The sequence below is a fragment of the Streptopelia decaocto genome, assembly GCF_964273445.1.
Source record: "Streptopelia decaocto genome assembly, chromosome: 2".
Classification (NCBI taxonomy): domain Eukaryota; kingdom Metazoa; phylum Chordata; class Aves; order Columbiformes; family Columbidae; genus Streptopelia; species Streptopelia decaocto.
The window spans coordinates 9609736-9629333 of NC_138655.1; the positions used below are offsets into that span (position 1 = coordinate 9609736).

Sequence of the window (19598 nt, forward strand, 5' to 3'; positions counted from 1 at the left end):
TTTTGAACTTTTTTTTGCTATTTTTCATACATTCCTTCATTTTCTGACAATTACACAGCTATTTGGTATGTTCTGATTTTACAAAAACAGGGGCAATCATGTAAAGGAGCAAGGATTTGCCTTCTTTTTTCTGGCAATGTCTAATTAAATCTTGGAAACCTGGAAAACAGGTCATTGTCTCGAAGGCAGAACACCATTAATCCCTTCCAAGCAGCCAGGCAAGACAGCACAGGAAACAGCTCCAGGACAATAATTACCTATAGAAATACAAGACTAGCTAGGGATGACTGGGCAAGCAACACCTGCAGAAAAAGGAGCTCTCTTGATATCTGGTCTGAAACTGAACATAAGCAAATTTTATCTTGTTTCAACAGAAAGGTTTCAGGCATCTGATGTGCCAGTGTCCTTTGGGTACAAGTCGTCCTGATAGAGAAGAGGATTGTGTTGATGACCATACCAAGTCCCACCGAAGACACAGTTACATAGAACTGAAGAATCAAGAGTTACATACTAAACTCATGACACACACACACATACATAGAAAATACCAATTGTGTAATTTCTGATTCTTTGTCATTTACGCCACCAGTATTTTCTCAGCATCCCAGAAAGCTAATATTTTTCTCATGATCACATCATTCTGGGACAAGGGTTGGACAAAACTGCACAATACCACAAACTTTAACACCATCAAAACAGTATTTCTTTCTCCTAGAGCAGCTTAAACTGCTGGAAGTTGGAGTCCACAATGCAGTGGTTCTGCTGGCACATGCCAGTGAAGATGAGCCTGGGATTTCTGTGTCTCTTTCTCATTTGCAACACAGGTGAGGACAATGGTTTGGTGCTCCCCAGGGAATAACCCAAGTGTCTCTTTCCCACTTGCTCCCATAGCCCCATTCCCACATCTGTTTCAGGCTTGTTTCCTTTTCCCTGCATAGGCAAAGCTGATGGGCTGGAGCTCCAGGGCTGGTGACATGTAACAGGGCAGACCAAATAGTGGTAAAGCTCTGCTCTTGGCTCCCATGCCATGTATGTGGAGTCAGAAGGGTTTATATAGAAGGAGAGAGAAGGGTTAGAACTCCTGCCACCTAGATTGTCAGTCTGAATTTAGCTCATACTATGTGAGTCTTGTTAATACAGCTGACTAGCACTGCATGAAGAGTCGTTATTTACAGGCCTTTTACCATGTTTTCTCTATAGGGAATTTTTCTTTTATATATATATATGTAAAGAGAGAATGTATAAATTCTCATAATAAAGAGAAATGAATCCACGGATTTCCATTTATACAAGGCATAGATTTTGGTACGAATAAGGACAAACATCAGTTTAGGTACAAACAACCAGACCATCAGTCACATCTCCTCTTCCATCTGCTTCTTCCAGTCCTACAGATTTCCTCTTGCTGAAGAGGAAACCGAATGCAGGTTTCCCACTCCCTGGTGAGAGCTCTGCCCATTAGGTTATAACACAGAGTAGAACATTAGCACCATGGGGACAAAGTCTCCTCACCCCAGCTCCAAAGAGATGACTCCTCTCTGGGAAACTTGGATGGATCAAGCTGAAGATTCAGAGGGATAGGAGAGTTTAGCATTTGCTACCACTGGCTCATCTGGGGAGTCTTACGGATTGCTCTTTGGAGACACTCAGCTCTCCACTGATGAGATAGGGAGCCCAAGAACCAAACTTCTGGACTTCTCCTGTGGTGTCTAAATCATTACTCTGCACCTTGTCCTTATCAGTCACCAAGGAAAACCCAGGAATGAAGTCCCATCTCCTGAGCCCAGCTCCAACTCATTCCTCTCATGGCACAGCCCTTGAGAAGAGAACTCAAGTGAATGACTGCTCTGGATAACAAACATGCACACAGCCTATGAAGATTTGTGTAGATATGTCCTTATTATACCATGTACTTTGCAGTCAGTCTTGCGTGCAAGCCTATTGCAGGCCTCTACAACAGTTTGCTAGTATTTTATTTTCTTTTGATTCTTGAGTTAATGGGTAAGCTCTGATATTTAATCTGTTTTTTTCCTTAGCTGCCAGCTAAAGACCTGGCAAGTCCTTTAGGACATCCTTATCCTTAGGTGCTTGATCAGCTGCTGTCATGAATACTTAGTGGTCTGCTTAGCAGTGCTGATGTCCATTGGTTTCTGAGCTAAAAAGAATGACAGCAGCAAAGAAACCCGGGTGGCGAGCTCAACAGAGAGCTGTTTGGTAGCTCAGCAGTGAAAACTGTTTCTCAGTCTCTTTCTTCACTTCGCAGCTTCATGCATAAGAAGAGAAAATAAGAAAGAGAAGCAAGTGGCAGTGCTGGCTACGGCAGGTAACAAGGAACATGTCAGGAGACCCTGTGTGGGGCTGTCAATGGAAGTGGGAGGTGTTGTGCTGGACACAGAGGTGGTGGCAGACAGGACCTTCTCCTGCAGACCCTTTGAGCCCCAACCCACCACCTGCTGCAAGGGTTCCTCGCTCAGCACAGGGCTTACCCAGGTCCCTGGGTGGGCAGTTTAACCTCCATCCTTTCAGGAAGCTAAAATCTGGTTTTCTCTTTTTCAGTTCTCTACTTCACAAATCTTCATTCCCTTTTTTCTTCCCTTTCGTATGCTGTGGTCAAGCCCTGCTTCCAGCCCTGGGGTATAGCTTGGTTTTGAATTGGTTAAAAATCATTCTGATGTCACTGGAAAACTGTATTTCTCCCCAAATTCAATTTCATTCTTGTCTTGGCTTTCTGTGCTTCTTTTTTTGTCCTGCTCTGTTTTTTCTCTCTCTGTCATACACATACAGACCTTTCTCCTGACACACACAGAGATACCACACTGCTCTGCTTCCGCATGACTTTGTGGGAGGGAAGCAATACAAAATATTTGGAAATTTTGACTTGGCAAAAAACAAATAAGCAATGTCATCAGAAAGAAAATACATTAAAATAAAAAGTGCGATTGAGCTGCAGTGAGTTTACTCTGTCATAGCAGTATAGCCATAAATGTAGCTGAAAAAAAAATCCTCTGTTTTCATCCCAATTCTATGTATTATTGAGGAAGGGGGAACATTACACAAGTACTTTCTCCTCTGTGATCTGCAAAGTGAGATTTGCTGCAATTTTGTCAGTAAATGCACATTGCGTAGCACGAGAGGGCACCAAAACGTCAGGGCTGGCTGCAGCTCCCTGGCAGCCTTGCTCAAAGGCATGCTCAAGGGAAAGGATGACATAGAGCCCAATCTAAATTTTGGGCTACCATTGCATTGCTCACTTTATCTTGTTATTCTCCAGACTCCTCTCTACACCCTTGGAATATTTATTTTCTCACCACAGGTTTATCAGTGCACCCCAATACGTAATCTGTTCATTTTGTTTTCCCCCTTCTGGAAGCTTTTTGCCGTGTATAAGCAGGGGATTTATGGCCATTTCCTTGCAGCCAGCTGCTCAGAGCCCCTCTCTTTTTCAGAACTGCCTGCAAAGTCTGTGGATCTGTCTGCTATCAACCTGACAGAGCTGGTGAACAGTATGCTGAACACTGCGCTCAGAGGTAATGTAACAAGGCCCGGCAGGTCACACAGGCTGTCAGCCCAGTGGTCAGTGATATGAAAGACTAACAATGTTAGCAGGAAAAGCCATAAATGCATGATGTCTGCTGTCTGCCTCCAGAATTTATTCTAGGAGCAAGATACCCTTGTGCCTTTATAATACAGATAGTTGTCTGCCCCAAAGAATTTAGAAATTAGTGTGTGTTTATATATAGACACAACTTAATGGCTTATGAGATGCCTTTAGATAGCACTTTATAATCCAGTGTAGGTTTGAATAAAAAAAAAAAATAAATACAAATGATCCTTCCCTCAGAGGAAACGAGAAAGAATTGAGGCTTGGGCAGCTGTATAGTATCAGCATTTCAGGACTCTTTTAGAAATTAAATGAGCAGAGTCAAAACATGCTGTTCTCATAATTTGTTCCAACCACTAATAGCATGGGCACATGTTTCTGCAGGTACCAAAAAATTCTTCTCTTTGCTGAGCGTCACATCTTACAGCTCATTTGCTTTCCACAAAGTGTCAGTCACCATTTATAACAGTGAGTATCTCGGTACTTTGCTCCAGGCAGGAGCATTTTCTTTCACACAGCCTGTGCATCAAGATACTGATTTTTCTCCATCTCTCCTTGCAGTTTCTAATGTGAAAAATGTTGACCCTGGCAAGTTCCCTATGCACTGCTACTGTTTGAACAACGTGACAAATGATTTGACAGGTGGGTACACAAAAGAGGTTGGTCAATTGCATGTGCTTAAGATGAATTATTTCCCCTGGAGCTGCAAGCCGTAGCCTGGATTCTGCGGAGTCCATTCTTCAGAGCAGCATTGCCACATGGAGGTCAACAGCCATTGCTCACCACGAGTGGCTGCTCTGAACCTTGGGGGAGACTTGAAGAACTCAGTCTTAGGCAGCTGCACCGGGGTGGCCAGTAGGGGATGGAACCATCAGTCAAGTGAACAGCGTGGTTTGCCCAGAGAAAAGACCTTCCTTTCCTCCTCAGAGTACAAAGAGCAGTGTGGGAGAGACAACCTAGCAATGGTACATTACTTTGGACACTTTCACTCTCCTATGATAACACATGGGAGATGAACAATGGTTTGTCTGCGCCACTAGACTCCCGTAACTTCAACGAGCCCAACATGAGTGAAAAGAAGGATTAACATCTTTGCAGAGCTGTAAAATGCTGTTGGGCAAATCCTTCACCTATAATGAGTTGGACTAGATGATCTCCAGAGGTCCCTTCCAACCTCAGTCATTCTGTGATTCTCTAATCCTTATTCACATCCTTGATCTCACAGTATTTAATATTCAAGGACCTGAACACTCAGGTTCTATGGCTGTTTAACGTAAGATATCAAGAGTGGCTCAGCAGCTTCAGAATCAGAACCCATACCTTCTAATCTGTGGTGATGACCACACACATGAACCACAATGGCTTTCATGTTTTTTTTCTGGACCCACACACCTCACAAGCTTTATTGCATGATGACCCAGTATGCCTTGGAGGATAATGGAGCAACTTTAATTCTTCTGTCTCAAGTCCAGAAGATCTTGGTGATTAGACCATCCTCACAAGTAGCTGAAATTGAAGGCCCAACACAAGGAGCTTATCTGTTGTTCCTAAGTGAGAACGGTGGCCTGATACTGCTAGAACCTGTTATGAAAAAGTCTTAACACTACCACCACTAACCATTTTTTAGCTGACAACAACATATTAGTATATCTGAAGCAGAGCTCAGAGGAGACAGTCAGATACCTCCTGGAAGGTCCTATATGGCAGATAGATAGTCTGCTTAAGCACAGAAAGAGAACCAAAGCTTGCAGGCTTTGCCTGCACTAAGTAGTATGTTACTTTAAATTGTTCTCTTGAACAGATAAATTCCATTTAAGTTTACTTTCAGGTGCATCGTTGTTGCTTTGGATATCACCTTTGACATATACTTCTGCAGAGTATTTCAGTGGCTTCTTATATCCACGCCCACTCAGGAAAACTTTTAAACTTCTATATATTTTAAGCATTGTCACATAAAAGCTTATATCCAAAATATGATGACATATAAAATGATTTTTTGACTCAGATGGTGGAATATGTGTTTTCAGTCATAAAATTTGTCTATTTTGTTGTCTAGATTTTACAGCTTTACTTGTCGATATTATTGGAAACTCCACAAGTTATCTCACCGAAATTTTCAAATCCACTTCTATTCTCTCAGGTTTGCATTTCCCCTTAAAATTTTTCATAGTTTTATTTGTCTGATTTACTCCTGGCATGGAAACAAGCATAGAAATGAGTATAAAAGCCTATTGCTCTTACTCAGCAGCATTTTTCTTGCAAAGGATGGACTGCAGTTGTAAACAAAGTCTCTTTAGAGAAACAAGATACTTACACAATGTGTATATATGTAATAGAGAGACATACATGTTTCTATGAGCAGTTATGTTTTCTTTGAAAGTCTGGTGAATCATTACTAAATACTGGTATTTTGGGGAAATATGATCCCCAAAGAATATGTACTGTATTGTCTGAATATTTTTTGCCATGTAAAAATGTTTGTAATTTAGAATTTTAATTAAGTAGAAGCCTTTCCCCTGGAAACATTAGCATTTGTATTTGGTGCCGGTTCAAGATTTTTGTCAAAAACGAGATCAGAAGGAAAATACTTGGCCAGCTGTAGCAGCCACATAGCATTTTGTGTTTGTATTTTCAACTATTTAATAGAATAGAATAGAATAGAATAGAATAGAATAGAATAGAATAGAATAGAATAGAATAGAATAGAATAGAATAGAATAGAATAGAATAGAATAGAATAGAATAGAATAGAATAGAATAGAATAGAATAGAATAGAATAGAATAGAATAGAATGAAAACTGGTTACAATGATCTGGTTTACATTTTTTTTGCTTTTCAGTGCGTCAGAACAATGATTCAGATTGTATCTACATCTGTGTGATGACAGGACAGACAGGTAAATGTTGAAACCATTCTGTCCCAAAATACTGCCCTATTTATTCTCATGATGATTTATAATAGAAAAAGCCTTTATTGATATTTGTAAGCATTTCTATTTGCAGGGCGAAATCTGTCTGACTTTTGGGAAATGATGGAGAAGTCTCCTGTTATTAATTACACATTTTCTAGTAACACATCTGACCTGGGTAAGTACATCCAGGAGAATAAAAGGAAACAGCAACAACAATGAAAACCACCTCCAGGTAGCACTTGCAATGAAAACTCCATCTTAATAACATAAAAATATTTTAAAATGTTATTTTTTATTTTTATTATTGCTTATATATTTGTATATTATTATATATTTTATTACCATTAAAATATAACAATGTTACATAGTTATAAGTGTAATAGAATATTTATATTATAAATATAAGTAAAATTGACAAACTTTTAAGTTGTTAGCTACAAGGTCTTGTAGTGGAGGAATGAACAAAACCTCCTTGGATGAGAGCTTTTACAGAATTCAGCACTGGACCGAGGAGGCTCCCTGATGGTTTTAATGTAAACAGGTACCTCCCTTAAATCTCAGCACAAATTATCTCCTACCTTTACATTAGTCACCTTTAGAAAGGAGTTGAATAAATTCAGCCAGTGTGTTGAGTGGCTACTGCACCCAGAATTAGTTTTCCAGGTTGAGACTGAGGGGTGACCTCATTAATGTTTACAGATGTATAAAGGGTGAGTGTCACGAGGATGGAGCCAGGCTCTTCTTGGTGACAACCAATGGTAGGACAAGGGGTAATGGGTTCAAACTGGAACACAAGATGTACCACTTAAATTTGAGAAGAAACTTCTTCTCAGTGAGGGTGACAGACACTGGAACAGGCTGCCCAGGGAGGTTGTGGAGTCTCCTTCTCTGGAGACATTCAAAACCTGCCTGGACACCTTCCTGTGTAACCTCATCTGGGTGTTCCTGCTCCAGCAGGGGGATTGGACTGGATGGGCTTTTGAGGTCCCTTCCAATCCCTGACATTCTGTGATTGTGTGATTCTGTGAGTTGCAATTCAGATGCTCAATTCTTATTGTTTTCCATGACTATTTCTCATTTCCAATGTTTGATTAAAACAAGAAGACAGTGAAATCAGTGGCAAGTTTACCTGTGCTGAAAGCTGTAGGATGCTTTTCCCTTGTTTAAAAAGAAACCAAAACACTAACATTTAAAGAATCTGCCAGAAATGACTCTAGTTAAAAAAGACAACATCTGTTTCAATTATACCAGAACCTGATTTATTTCCTTTTTATCACACAATATGCAATGGATACTCAGCACACTAACCTCATCTTCTCATACTTCAAAGATCTAGACTCGATTATTTCAAGTTTCACAAAATTACAAGAGGACCCCAATAAAACAGTGGATTCATCAGCAGAACATGTGTGGACATTGAAAAGTGAGCAAGTATTGTCAGACATAAATTTATATTCTCCTTGATTAATATCTTCACAAACGTTTATGTATGTTTATTGCACTGCACTGTAATGTTGAACTACGGTTAGAGAGTAAGATAAATGTTTGTCCTAAACAGCAGAAGATCAGTTAAGTAATGCACTGAATAGCTGGAGGATAGGAAAATTATTGTAAAAAGACCTCTTTTTTTAACATTTTATAAGAAAAAAACAAGTTTACTAAGGAGGTAGAGAGTAAAAAAAAAAATAAAACCAAACAAAAAAAAAAAAAGAGCTTGTTTTTTTTAAACCAAGAAAAAGATTGTTCAGATTGTTTCCTCCCCTTTCTTATTGTAAATTTTTTGTTTTCTTTTCTCTGACTTCAGATGATGTTTAGTTGCAAGTACCTTAACATTCCATTAGTTTCAGTGCATTTAGCTTTGCCACAAGGCTACAAAATAGAAATGTGCTAGTGTGCCTCATTTTTGAAAACAGAAAAACCATCTTCACACTTGCTTCCATGTATTATAGTTGGAGCAAAGAGAAATACAGAATTTTACCTTGTACATTCTCATCACTACAGCTGCATCTGTCTGCAACAAAACTTCAATATTTTCCCTAGTCAGTCTGCTGTCTTTTATTAAGCTCTTATATTTTGCTCAACTGCATACCAACCTTTGTTACCTCGTCCAGCCCCAAGTGTCATTCCTGACACAAAATGTCATCAGTTCTCAAATTCCAGTATCTGCCCTCCAGTACCTGCCTCCTCCCCTTCAGACAGACAAGAGTTTCATCTCTTTTCTCTGTAATGAAGCACTTTAGAATTAATTTATGTGAAGGAAAATAAAAAAGGAAAAAACCCAACACTTTGAAGGAACATTTGACAGTTTCTTTTTCTCTTTATGAAAACTTGCGCGTTGAAATGTTCTCAATTAAAATTTCACACTTTATTGGCGCTCCCCATGTTTTTCTGGAAAGAATAAAAAAAAACCACACAAACATAATTTTTAAAATGAAATGGAAAGGTGGCCACTCACCTACATACATATTATATAGATATTTAGATTATTGTTGTCCCCCAGTGTGTTACGCTTGCTACTGCCATGGAGCACTGGTATCCACAGTGTGTTGCTGGTGCCCTCTCTCTGTCTCTTCTGCTTCTCCAGCTACCAGGATCCCTCTTGCACAGAAAGGGAAGGAAAACCCCATCACGAGGTTCCCACCATGGCCAAAGACAGTTGGAGCAAAAGGATCGGGGTTGCCACCACCGCATGTGGATGCTCCCAGACCACGAGGGACAGCTGGACCCCCTGCGACAGCTGAGGGCATCTCAATCCCATCACCAGCCCCACAGCCCAGCCCCAGTGAGTACAGTGGGGAGGAGTGACCCCTGTTTTACCTCACTAGTGGTGAGGTTTGGCCAAGAGTTGAAAACACATCTCTGATGTTGAGGCTAGGAGGCCCTTCAAGGAGACCTACTCTGGGTCGCAAGTGGTTTGTTGCAGACGTGATAAAATTGGTTATAGTGTCCATCTGTAGTTTAGAATTATAGAATCATTTTGGTTGGAAGAGACCCTTAAGATCACCATGTCCAACCATAACCTAACTCTAGCACTAAGACATGTCCCTAAGAGCCTCATCTATACATCTTTTAAACACTTCCAGGGGTGTACCCACAGTTTCTTACTCTTTGGGGAAAAACTTGCTTCTAATAGACACCTCTGCCACTCAGGTCTTCCCTCACATTTTTCTCCAAATTTGGTAAGCAGACCTGTGGGAAAGCAATAGAGAGCTTATATATACCTTCTTTCAATCCTTCTTTTCCCAAGCCCTTAAACTTTTCAAGATCTAGCAAAGCACAGATTTTGTACTTGCCTTTTCATCTTGACATTTTTATATGCCACTGGAAGTACAGGGTGAGGGACTCTGGCTGTTGAGCTGTCTCACATATGGCAGTTCTCAGTGGGCAGATAAATAACAAATATCCTGAATGACACAAAGCATACGCCTTTCTGTCCCTCTAGCTGATGTGTATGAATTTTGGATGCAGACACTGTCTCCTCCAGAAACCATCAAACTGATGCAAACAGAACCAGGTGAGAATGATCTGGGATAACAACCATGTCAGTTGGAACATTTATGAAATAGAAAATCATATATATATATATAAATAGGTGACTGTGAATATATTTATTCATCAATGTTTACGTGTTTATTAGTAGTCTGTGACTCTAGCCTTTTTTTTTTATTTGTTATTCTTTCAATCAACCTTTTTTTTTTTTTAATAAGATGTCAAGGAAAGTTTTATTCTTTTCCCTCCTTCAGATTTGCCTTCAGTACAGTCTACGCCACCTTACAGGCCTGGTGTGACACTGAAAGTTTATTCAGCTACCAGTAAGTAGTCGCACCTCATGCAGCAAAAATAGTAGTATGTTTGAAAGTATATCAACATGCAGATATTACCATACAGACACAAAAAGTATCTTTAATTTACATGATATCTTCTGTATGTGAAATGCCAAAATGTAGAATGGACTGTGATCATAGTTGTTTGCGAATCATTCACAATCACACATTCAAAATATAAATTATACTGGGGTGATGAAATTAATATGTGGATTTGTTATTGGAGAACCTTAAAATTTATTTATACCAAAAGAAAACATCGTGCTTTAAATCTCCCTGTTGGTACAAATTAAATTTTTAAGTTAGTCCATACCACATGAAACCTCCAGAACTGCCCAGAATTTACAACACTGCAAACTTCATCCTCAGCTAAAGAAGAATCATTATCAACTAGATTTTCAGGAAAGCTCATTTCTTCCTTTTAAGCACCCAGATAAAGAGGTAGAAATTAAGAGTTAATATAAGATTATGTGCCACTTCACTTAAAAGTATCATATGCTCATGTTGGCAATAAAATTCTATTTACGTATAATTGTTTAGTAAGGGATTACATGCTTTGAAAAACTGGACCCAATTCGATACCAGGAGAGGAGTCTGAACTGAGATCCAGATAAAACCTATGTGACTGTATTCCAGACCAGGATTGTGATTATCTGCTCTTTGGTGTAGTGTAATCTTTTTAGGAAGAGAAATCTGGTAGCTACCACTGAGGTCAGCATGAAAACTCATATAGTGCATGAAGCTTTGGAAATGCACATTCTCAGCTCAAGACTAGAAAGGAAAAAAATGGTCCTCACTTTTCCAGAACAAACAGGTGGCTCAATTCCAAGGTTTTCTGCCATTAGGACTATCTCTGACAGTTTGACTACTTAGAGTTGTAAGGAACTATGAGCTTATGGGACACTCTGGGAAGAGGTTGTTCTTGGTCCCTCCTTTGAAACTGTCTGCTGCTACAACAAATGAGTGGGAACAGAAGTCTTACTGGGTGGTGAGGAGTGCCAGAGGAAATTTTGGAAACCTGTCCCTCAACTGCTTGTGTAGTGACTGTCTAAGAGAAGCATAGAGGTTGGGTAGTGCAAAAATAATACATCAGACTAAATTTCAGGGGTCTTCAGTATATTTTGGATCTGTTATTATAGGTAAAACCAGATGAGCCCAAAGAACTAAAATACCAGTCAAATAATACTTTTTCAAAGGTCTGTTTGGACATCTAGGAATTAATAATAATTAAAAAATAATTTTAAAAGATAATATGAGCAAATAAAGGACTACAAATTCTGAAAGATGATAGGCAAGAAGAACAAAGAGAAATGCTGACTATATGATTTGTAACAGATTAGTAGGAAACATAGAAAAATAAACTGCACCATTCCGGTATTGTCAAAAAAAAAAAATGGTGGGTCTTTGAGAGGGATTCCTAATAAATTTGACTAAGATAAAACCACTGCTCAAAACAGGAGAAGGAAATTGAAAAACTGAGCATCACCAGCAGGTCTTTGCAGGAAGGGACACTGTGACTTTGTGATCCTTCTCTGCTTGTGGAGCTGATCCAGAGCTCCCTGAGTCCACACAAGCAACCCTCACGTCTTCATTTGGGGACTACTTGGAGGCTTAAAATAAAAATTCTGGCCTGGATTCCCTGCTAATTTCTCAATTTCTAATGATATTTTGAGTACCGACTTCTCTTGGTTCATTGCTGAATTCCAACACAGATTTATTTGTCTGTAAAGGTTTTTCTGGGAAGGGAGGGTAAACATATTTGAGTCAGAGAGAAAGTTTCTTTCACAAATTTCCAATGTTTGTGTCACGAGGAATAATCACATAGTAGATGAGCACTAGTATCTTACATCTTTGGTGTAATTTGCTTTTTCCTTTAGTTTTGCTGTTGTTGCCTCTTGCAGCAAACCAAGACCAAGAAGGATCCTGTGTTGTTACTTTTTGTAGCTTTTGATTATTCTGATCAGGTATTTCATAGTTCCCAGTCCTGTCCTGGTTGACTGAGTTTATCAGCATGTGCTGGGTTGCTTATTCCTTTCCTTTCCTTTCCTTTCCTTTCCTTTCCTTTCCTTTCCTTTCCTTTCCTTTCCTTTCCTTTCCTTTCCTTTCCTTTCCTTTCCTTTCCTTTCCTTTCCTTTCCTTTCCTTTCCTTTCCTTTCCTTTCCTTTCCTTTCCTTTCCTTTCCTTTCCTTTCCTTTCCTTCCCTTCCCTTCCCTTCCCTTCCCTTCCCTTCCCTTCCCTTCCCTTCCCTTCCCTTCCCTTCCCTTCCCTTCCCTTCCCTTCCCTTCCCTTCCCTTCCCTTCCCCTTCCCTTTCCCTTTTTCCTTTTTCCTTTTTCCTTTTTCCTTTTTCCTTTTTCCTTTTTCCTTTTTCCTTTTTCCTTTTTCCTTTTCTTTTTCTCCCATACTATTAGAAAATAAAACATTTGAGAGCATACAGTTCAGTGGGGCATCCATTTTCAGAAGTAAATAATGTCATCATCAGAGTTAGAAATACTGACCATGAAAAGCAAAGTTTGACAACAGCATCAAGTGATCATACGAACACAAGTCCTGCAGAAAAGCAGTGTCAGGGAAGAGGTGGAGGAAGATACTGCCTGTGAGGCCAGAGAATGCCATGTCTCTATGGAGACATGGTTGCAAGGAGAAGATCTGCTGGTGTCGAGTCAAGGAGCAGTTCTTGATATAGGAGGCTTTTCAAACCATGGAGGTAGGAAGTCAAATATCCTTCTTTGATCTTTCTCTCATTTTACTTCTGTTTAAAGAGCCCAAAATACCAGAGTCCTCATCTTACCCCCCATCACAAACACTGGTTGCGTGATGAAAATGAACCAATACCATATCACATGAATATAGTTTGACTACTTGACAATCTTGGTGATGCAAAGATAAGAATTCAAGATGAACTAGGTCTTCTTATCTTGATTGGGAGCAAAGGAACATGCTATGGTAATTCTCATTCATCAAAAATTCTGCACAAACCTGAAGTCCTCTGCATGTCTTGTTTGCTTTGGGTGAGTTTGACTTGAGGATTAAATAACAGCCAGTAAATGGTAAGTTGCTGGAGTGTGTGACTGGACGTGTGGTGTGCACAGGCCAGAGTTTGTTCATGTGCCAATTGCTGTCCGATGAGCAACACTATAGAGCCTGGAGAACCTAGGACTGGGAACCAGCCTGTTTTGAAAAGGATGAGAAACATGGATTTCAATGATATCAGGGAATGGAAAGTCACTAAAAGCCTCTGTATCAGAAACCATGAAGCTGTCCACCTGCATATATCAAGCATGTGTTTGGGGAAATAAATAGAAGAAATAAAAGAAATAGTGGGCTCACAAAGCAATGAAGGACACCCACAAATCTTTGAAGACAGAGACATTATTCCAAGAATCACAAAAGTGGATGCCAACTGATAAAATATACAAGTATGCATATTAGAGCCTGCAGGAAGGGATATTGTAACTCTGAATTATTCACAGTAGCTGTAACATTGCTTTTCACTGGCAGCAAAATTTAAGCTCAGTGTCAGAGAGATGTGATATTGAGTTAATAATGGAAAGGGTTGTTTACGGCAGCACGAACTGGTCCCTTATCTACCCGTGACAGTAATGTGGTAATTTCAAACAGACAAGAGCAAAGCTCTGCACAGGGAGCTGTGATTCCTGCCTTTTCTGGCCTGTTTTGACTGACTGTTTCTTAGGAAAAAAAAATTCTCGGACAAGATAGTTCTGAAATAAATTTCGCTTTTAATTGTTTTTTGAATGTCAGTCTAAATCTGTAGGAACTTATGAACTGAATGAAAAAAACCCTCACACTTCACAGTAGAAATTTATTACAGGAAAGATACAAAGTAAAATTAAATAGAACATTAATCGAAAGAGAATTTTAGCATTAAATAAATGCAGTAGTATGTAAATGCAGCATTAATTTAAAATTGATTGTCAAAAATGAAAACCAAAATAATTTGTTTAACCTTCAGCTTTTTAACTTGACTTCTCTTTCCCACATAGAGGAATCCAAATTTAAAATGCAGTAATTCCATTTACATTTAGATAAAGCTGAATTTCTGCTGGCAAAACACACAGCTTGAGGAAAGCATTTAACACCTGTTAGGCAGGATAACGAGGACCCACTTTAGTGGAGACTGAGATTCATTGGAGGGTGGACTTTAGCAAGTTTTAGTTATTCACAGTAAATCCAGCATCCCTTTTCATGGACAACTTTTATTAAAACTTCATTGTCATATATTTTGATGTCTGGTTATTAACATGAAGACTGTTTATTAAAGCAAGAAATCATTCATTTTTAATTGCCAACAAGTGGAAAAAAAAAATCAAGGTGTGTTAAAGGCAAGTGACAGGATGAGGATAAAGGGCCTCAAGTTGCACCAGGGGAGATTTAGATTGGATAACAGGAAAAAATTCTTCACGGAAAGGGTTGTCAGGCATTGGAACAGGCTGCCCAGGGTAGTGGTGGAGTCAGTATCCCTGGAGGTGTTTAAAAGGAGTTTAGATGAGGTTCTTAGGGACATAGTTTAGTGCCAGAGTTCGGTTATGGTTGGACTCAATGATCCTGCGGGTCTTTTGCAACCAGAATGATTCTATGATTCTATGAAAAGCTGTTAAGTGGACCGAGCCTACTGACATTTATGCAAAGCTGCTAAGATTAAGAGAAATGGGTCTCCCTCTTGCCCATCCCTGACTAGTTATGCCTCGTACTTATGTAGGGCTTTTGACACAACTGGTTTTAAGAGGGGTCTGTGAGTCTGAGAGCTGCGAGTGTCTGCCCGTTCCTCCTCCATGACTCCTGCTACCTTGGGCAAGTGCTGTCAGAAGAGAAATAGTTTCATAGCGATCTGTCTCAGGTTGTCAGTGTTTTTATTTTCCTCCTGCCCACGAATGCCATTTTATATTAAACTTCTTGTCAGCACTAGGCGGACTCCAGCTTATTTCAGCAGGACTTAATTAGTTCAAATTTAACCTCTGCAACCTCTCCTATCGCATAACATAAGCTGGCCCAAAACTATGAAACACGTGAGATGTATGAACCTGGAAATTCAATTACACTGTTTAAGGCGATTATACTCAGCAGGGAAGGCAGTTTATTTCCACATGGCCGAAGCCTGTTACCAGTTACACAAATGGAAAAGCCAGGTGACAGTCACACTGCAGCCGCTTTTGCTCTTCACGTTTGGGCCCTTCCACTCCAACAGGTGCCTGTGAAGGGACCACCTGCATCATGCAAAATGTGCCCTCTCACATTGAGGCCCTTGGTTATCTTTTCAGAGCCCTAATGACACGTTCGCAGGCATGTCCGTTGTTTTTTGGAGTGGTGGCGTAGGGGAGGGATTTTTGTGTGCAGGGGACAACAGGATGGGTGTGCATGCAGCTGTCCAGGGTCAGATGTGATGCCTTGCAGTGGAAGTAGCTGCACTGCAGTGACCCAAATTGTGCCCTCACACAGAGCATCTCCTCTTCAGAGCATGATTATTAAATATGCAAAGAAGAGGTGGTTACACACCTATTTTAGGTAACCTTTAAACATACTTTAAATATTGCATTTTTTTCTTCTAGCAAGTCCTTTGATTCTGATCGATTGCAACACAACTGTTAGCTAGGGGGCAGGATGCCGTGTGACAGGTAATGGTTTGGGGAAGACAAGACTATAGCAAATGTTAGGTTTTCATAATGAAGAAAAGCCCTGAAAAACTGAAACAGCTTCAGTTCTGCTTTACCTTTTCTCAGTTTCCCCCATGTTCATATTTTCCCTTTTCTATAACAGAAAAGGAGTCTGGAAATTGTATTCGACACTGAAAAACCATATAGTAATTCAGGATTTTGTTATAAGCTGCCATCACCTATTCTGAAGTATTGCTTTTTCTGCAGCCTGGCACAGCTGCGTTCCCAGGAAGGATGAAATGTTTGGTGTGCAAATGTTTGTCTCTCGCTACTGACTGCAGAAGATTCAATGAATAGAATAAACTAGATATTTTCCTTTTAGTTAGCTCAAGAGTGTGAGTCTATACCCAGGCGCACAATTTTCCTGCATTTTTCTTAAGTTAAAATAATATAATGGTGATCACTTGAAGGAAAAAGCACTGATTAGGCAGCTGGCTCCTGGCAAACAAATAGTAAAATGGAGAAATTATTCCTACCTTCCTCTCAGTGCAGGCAAAAATTGACCTTTTCTCTTTCAGTTACTTGTCAGTTTTCATGAAACCTGTAGGAATGTATTTATCCAGGTGATCTTTATTCATCTCTAAAAACTCAGCTGAAATTAAATGATTTTTCAAGTCACTAGAAGGAAGAAGGGGAAAAATGACAGAGAGATGGACAGAGAGAAAGCCATAACCTGTTCATATATCGTCTTCGTTTTGTTAATAAGGCTAAAAAAAGAGAGAGCAGTGGGAGTCTGGTTTTTAGCTCAGTCATATATAATCTAGGATGCAGATGCAGATGGTGGGTGTAGGGAAGCATGCAGAACTGGAAGTGACTTTTGCATTAAAGTAGCATATGCATAAAGAAAAGATCAAATACAATAAAGGTACAGCACTGTCCTTCGTCTTGCTGCTTTGCACTGTGGAAAACCAATGCTTGAGTGGTAACTAATCTTCCACCTGTAGAGGTAACAATAGATAAATTACATTTTTAGAGTCGTTCCTTACATTTGTGATAAATAAAAGCAATATGGGTTTAAGTAACTAACCAGTGATGATAAATAATAAATTTAACAGAATATTTGCCCTTTCACTGAACCAACTGCCGGGCTGTGTGTTGTTTTCTTTTCAATTTTCTACTTCATCCAAATTTCATTTATGATACCTACACGAGCTTATTAATCTGCATGTTTCTCATAGCTCAGATAAGGCATTGTAAGAAATTTAATGGGGCAAGTTTTTGAACTAGTTCAGAGTTGTATTTTTTCCTAGGGTGTCCACAGGTGATCCTCAAAGAGTCCCGTGTGACCTCACCTCCTGTCACCCTTATGATGCAAAAGATCAATCCTTGTGTGATGGAGCTGTGCAGGTTTTTCCAGCTGTGCCTCTGTGTTGGTCAAAGAAGATATTCCAGAAAGGAAGCCATGAGGTAAAATCCGGCACAAGTTTTTTTTTTCTCTCTCTCTGCTTAAAATACTCCATAGGGCTTTTTCAAATGACAATTTTCAATCACCAGCACTTATTTTTGAGTCTGTGACTAATGACAGACCCAAATGGGTCCCCAAGGCAAAGATCAACACCTGACCTAGCTTCCAGTATTCAAACTCAAATTAATTTTTCCAAATATCTAATGACATAAGTGAGATCATAACCTAGCTTTTTATTTCTGTGTTCAATATTAGCTGTATGATGTGCACATAGATATGCTAATGAAAGATAACAAGCTACTACTCTCCTAACTTTAACTACATATTTAGGTACTGTGTTGAATACTATTCCTGGTTCTTGAAAAATGCAAGTTATGTCTGTGAAAGAGTCAAAAGAGTTGCTTACTCCCACAGTAAGTATATTTTCTCTATTTCTACACACCTTATTATAAAACTATAAGAAGAGATTTTACTTCTCCACAGAGTATGTGTTGCCTTTTATCAGATAGCTATTTCATCTGACATGGATTTTTTTAAGGGATTTAAAAAAAACTTACTTAACCTTCATTTATATTTGTCTCATAAAACCTTTTCTAACTGAAGTTTTCTTGTGTTCTTGCAGCATTAAAACAAAAATGCCTTAAAAACATCTGTACAGCCATCTAGATCACTGAAGAATTTTACTGTAACTTGGAAGACTGGTGGCAGTTTTAGTTGACTCATTTTTCAGTGTAAAGATGAGGATACAATGTGTTCTTTGCAAATATTTGTAACAAGACAAGCTATTAACCAGATGTTAACCTAGAAATGTGTCTTCCTCCATGGCATTGTAAAAATGTGTAAAAACAGATGCATTTTATACAAGTGGTGAAACTGCAATAAAAGTATTGAAAGGCTTTAAAATTGTATTATATAAAGGATATTTATATGATTGGCTAGTGAATGCAAATATCGTTTTCTAGTTTGATTTACAATTAAATAATTGAAATGAACAAACACAAAATAATTTAAAACTAACCTGAAATAATGCAAACAAGAGGGTTTTTTTAGCTGGTCTTAGACACAGCGGGGATTATCCATTATTCCAATTAAGAGTCTCTCATTACTTCGGCAATTCATCTAGTGCAGAGCTCAACCAAGGAAATGTTCACACCTCTTGTACTCTCACTCTGTGATATATTTGTAGTGAGCTCATCGAGATTCATGCCTCTCCTTATATGCACCTGTGGTGAATTAAAAACCAGTTCTAAAAAAAGGAAATAATCCTGTGTTCAGTTTTGAGCCTCTCACTACAAGAAAGATGTTGAGGTGCTGGAGATAGAGCAGAGAAGGGCAACAGAGCTGATCAAGGGTCTGGAGCACAAGTGTGATGAGGAGCAGCTGAGGGAACTGGGGCTGTTTAGCCTGGAGAAAAGGAGGCTGAGGGGAGACCTTATCGCTGTTTACAGCTACCTGAAAGGAGGTCATAGCATGGAGGGTGTTGGTCTCTTTCTCCTACATAACAAGTGATAGAACAAGAGGAAATGGCCTCAGGTTGCAACAGGGATGGTTTAGATTGGACTTTATGAAAAATTTCTTCACAGAAAGGGTTGTCAAGCATTGGAACAGGCTGCCCAGGGAAGTGGTTGAATTGTCATCCCTGGAGGTATTTAAAAGACATGTATATGAGGCTCTCAGGGACATGGTTTAGTGGCACTTGGCAGTGTTAGGTAGACTTAATGATCTTAGAGGTCTTTTCCAAGTGAAATGATTCTATGATTCCATGAGTAGCCAAAAAAATTGCATGAACCTTTATATTGTAAACTGCAGCAATAAGATGCTACTATCAACCCAAAGTACATTGTCAAGTCATTAATATTTAAAACAAAAAGAAAGAGTATTTGCACCAGAGTTGGTGCACATTGATGTTCCACTGAAAAAATATGTGTTCAAAATAATAAAAAGCCAAAGATAAAAGTGGGAGAGTTGAGCAAGATAGATTGGAATAGCATCAATTACAATGGATATTGTGAGTTAGGCCAGTGAAAGAAATAGGAATGTTGATATAGTGAATGTATAAATTTAGATTATTAAATATAGCCATGGTACTTTAACACTCTGGAGAACTCACACTGTAGCACCTCTCCTCACCCAAGGCAGGATCAGTTCTGCTGTGAAATCTGGGTGAATTACATCAATATGCAACT

The 19598-nt window shown here is 39.2% G+C and overlaps 1 protein-coding gene across 1 annotated transcript; it reads left to right on the forward strand.

The window, feature by feature from the left end:
• Window positions 1-748: 748 nt before the first annotated feature.
• On the forward strand, window positions 749-18078 carry HHLA1 (HHLA1 neighbor of OC90; the record flags this gene model as incomplete). Its single annotated transcript, XM_082046267.1, has 15 exons — window positions 749-824; window positions 2264-2323; window positions 3447-3527; window positions 3986-4069; window positions 4163-4243; window positions 5658-5741; window positions 6442-6498; window positions 6605-6688; window positions 7844-7936; window positions 9098-9295; window positions 9956-10027; window positions 10257-10325; window positions 17258-17414; window positions 17743-17825; window positions 18035-18078. The coding sequence occupies 15 exons, from the start codon at window positions 749-751 to the stop codon at window positions 18076-18078; spliced, it is 1323 nt and encodes a 440-aa protein (XP_081902393.1).
• Window positions 18079-19598: the final 1520 nt, after the last annotated feature.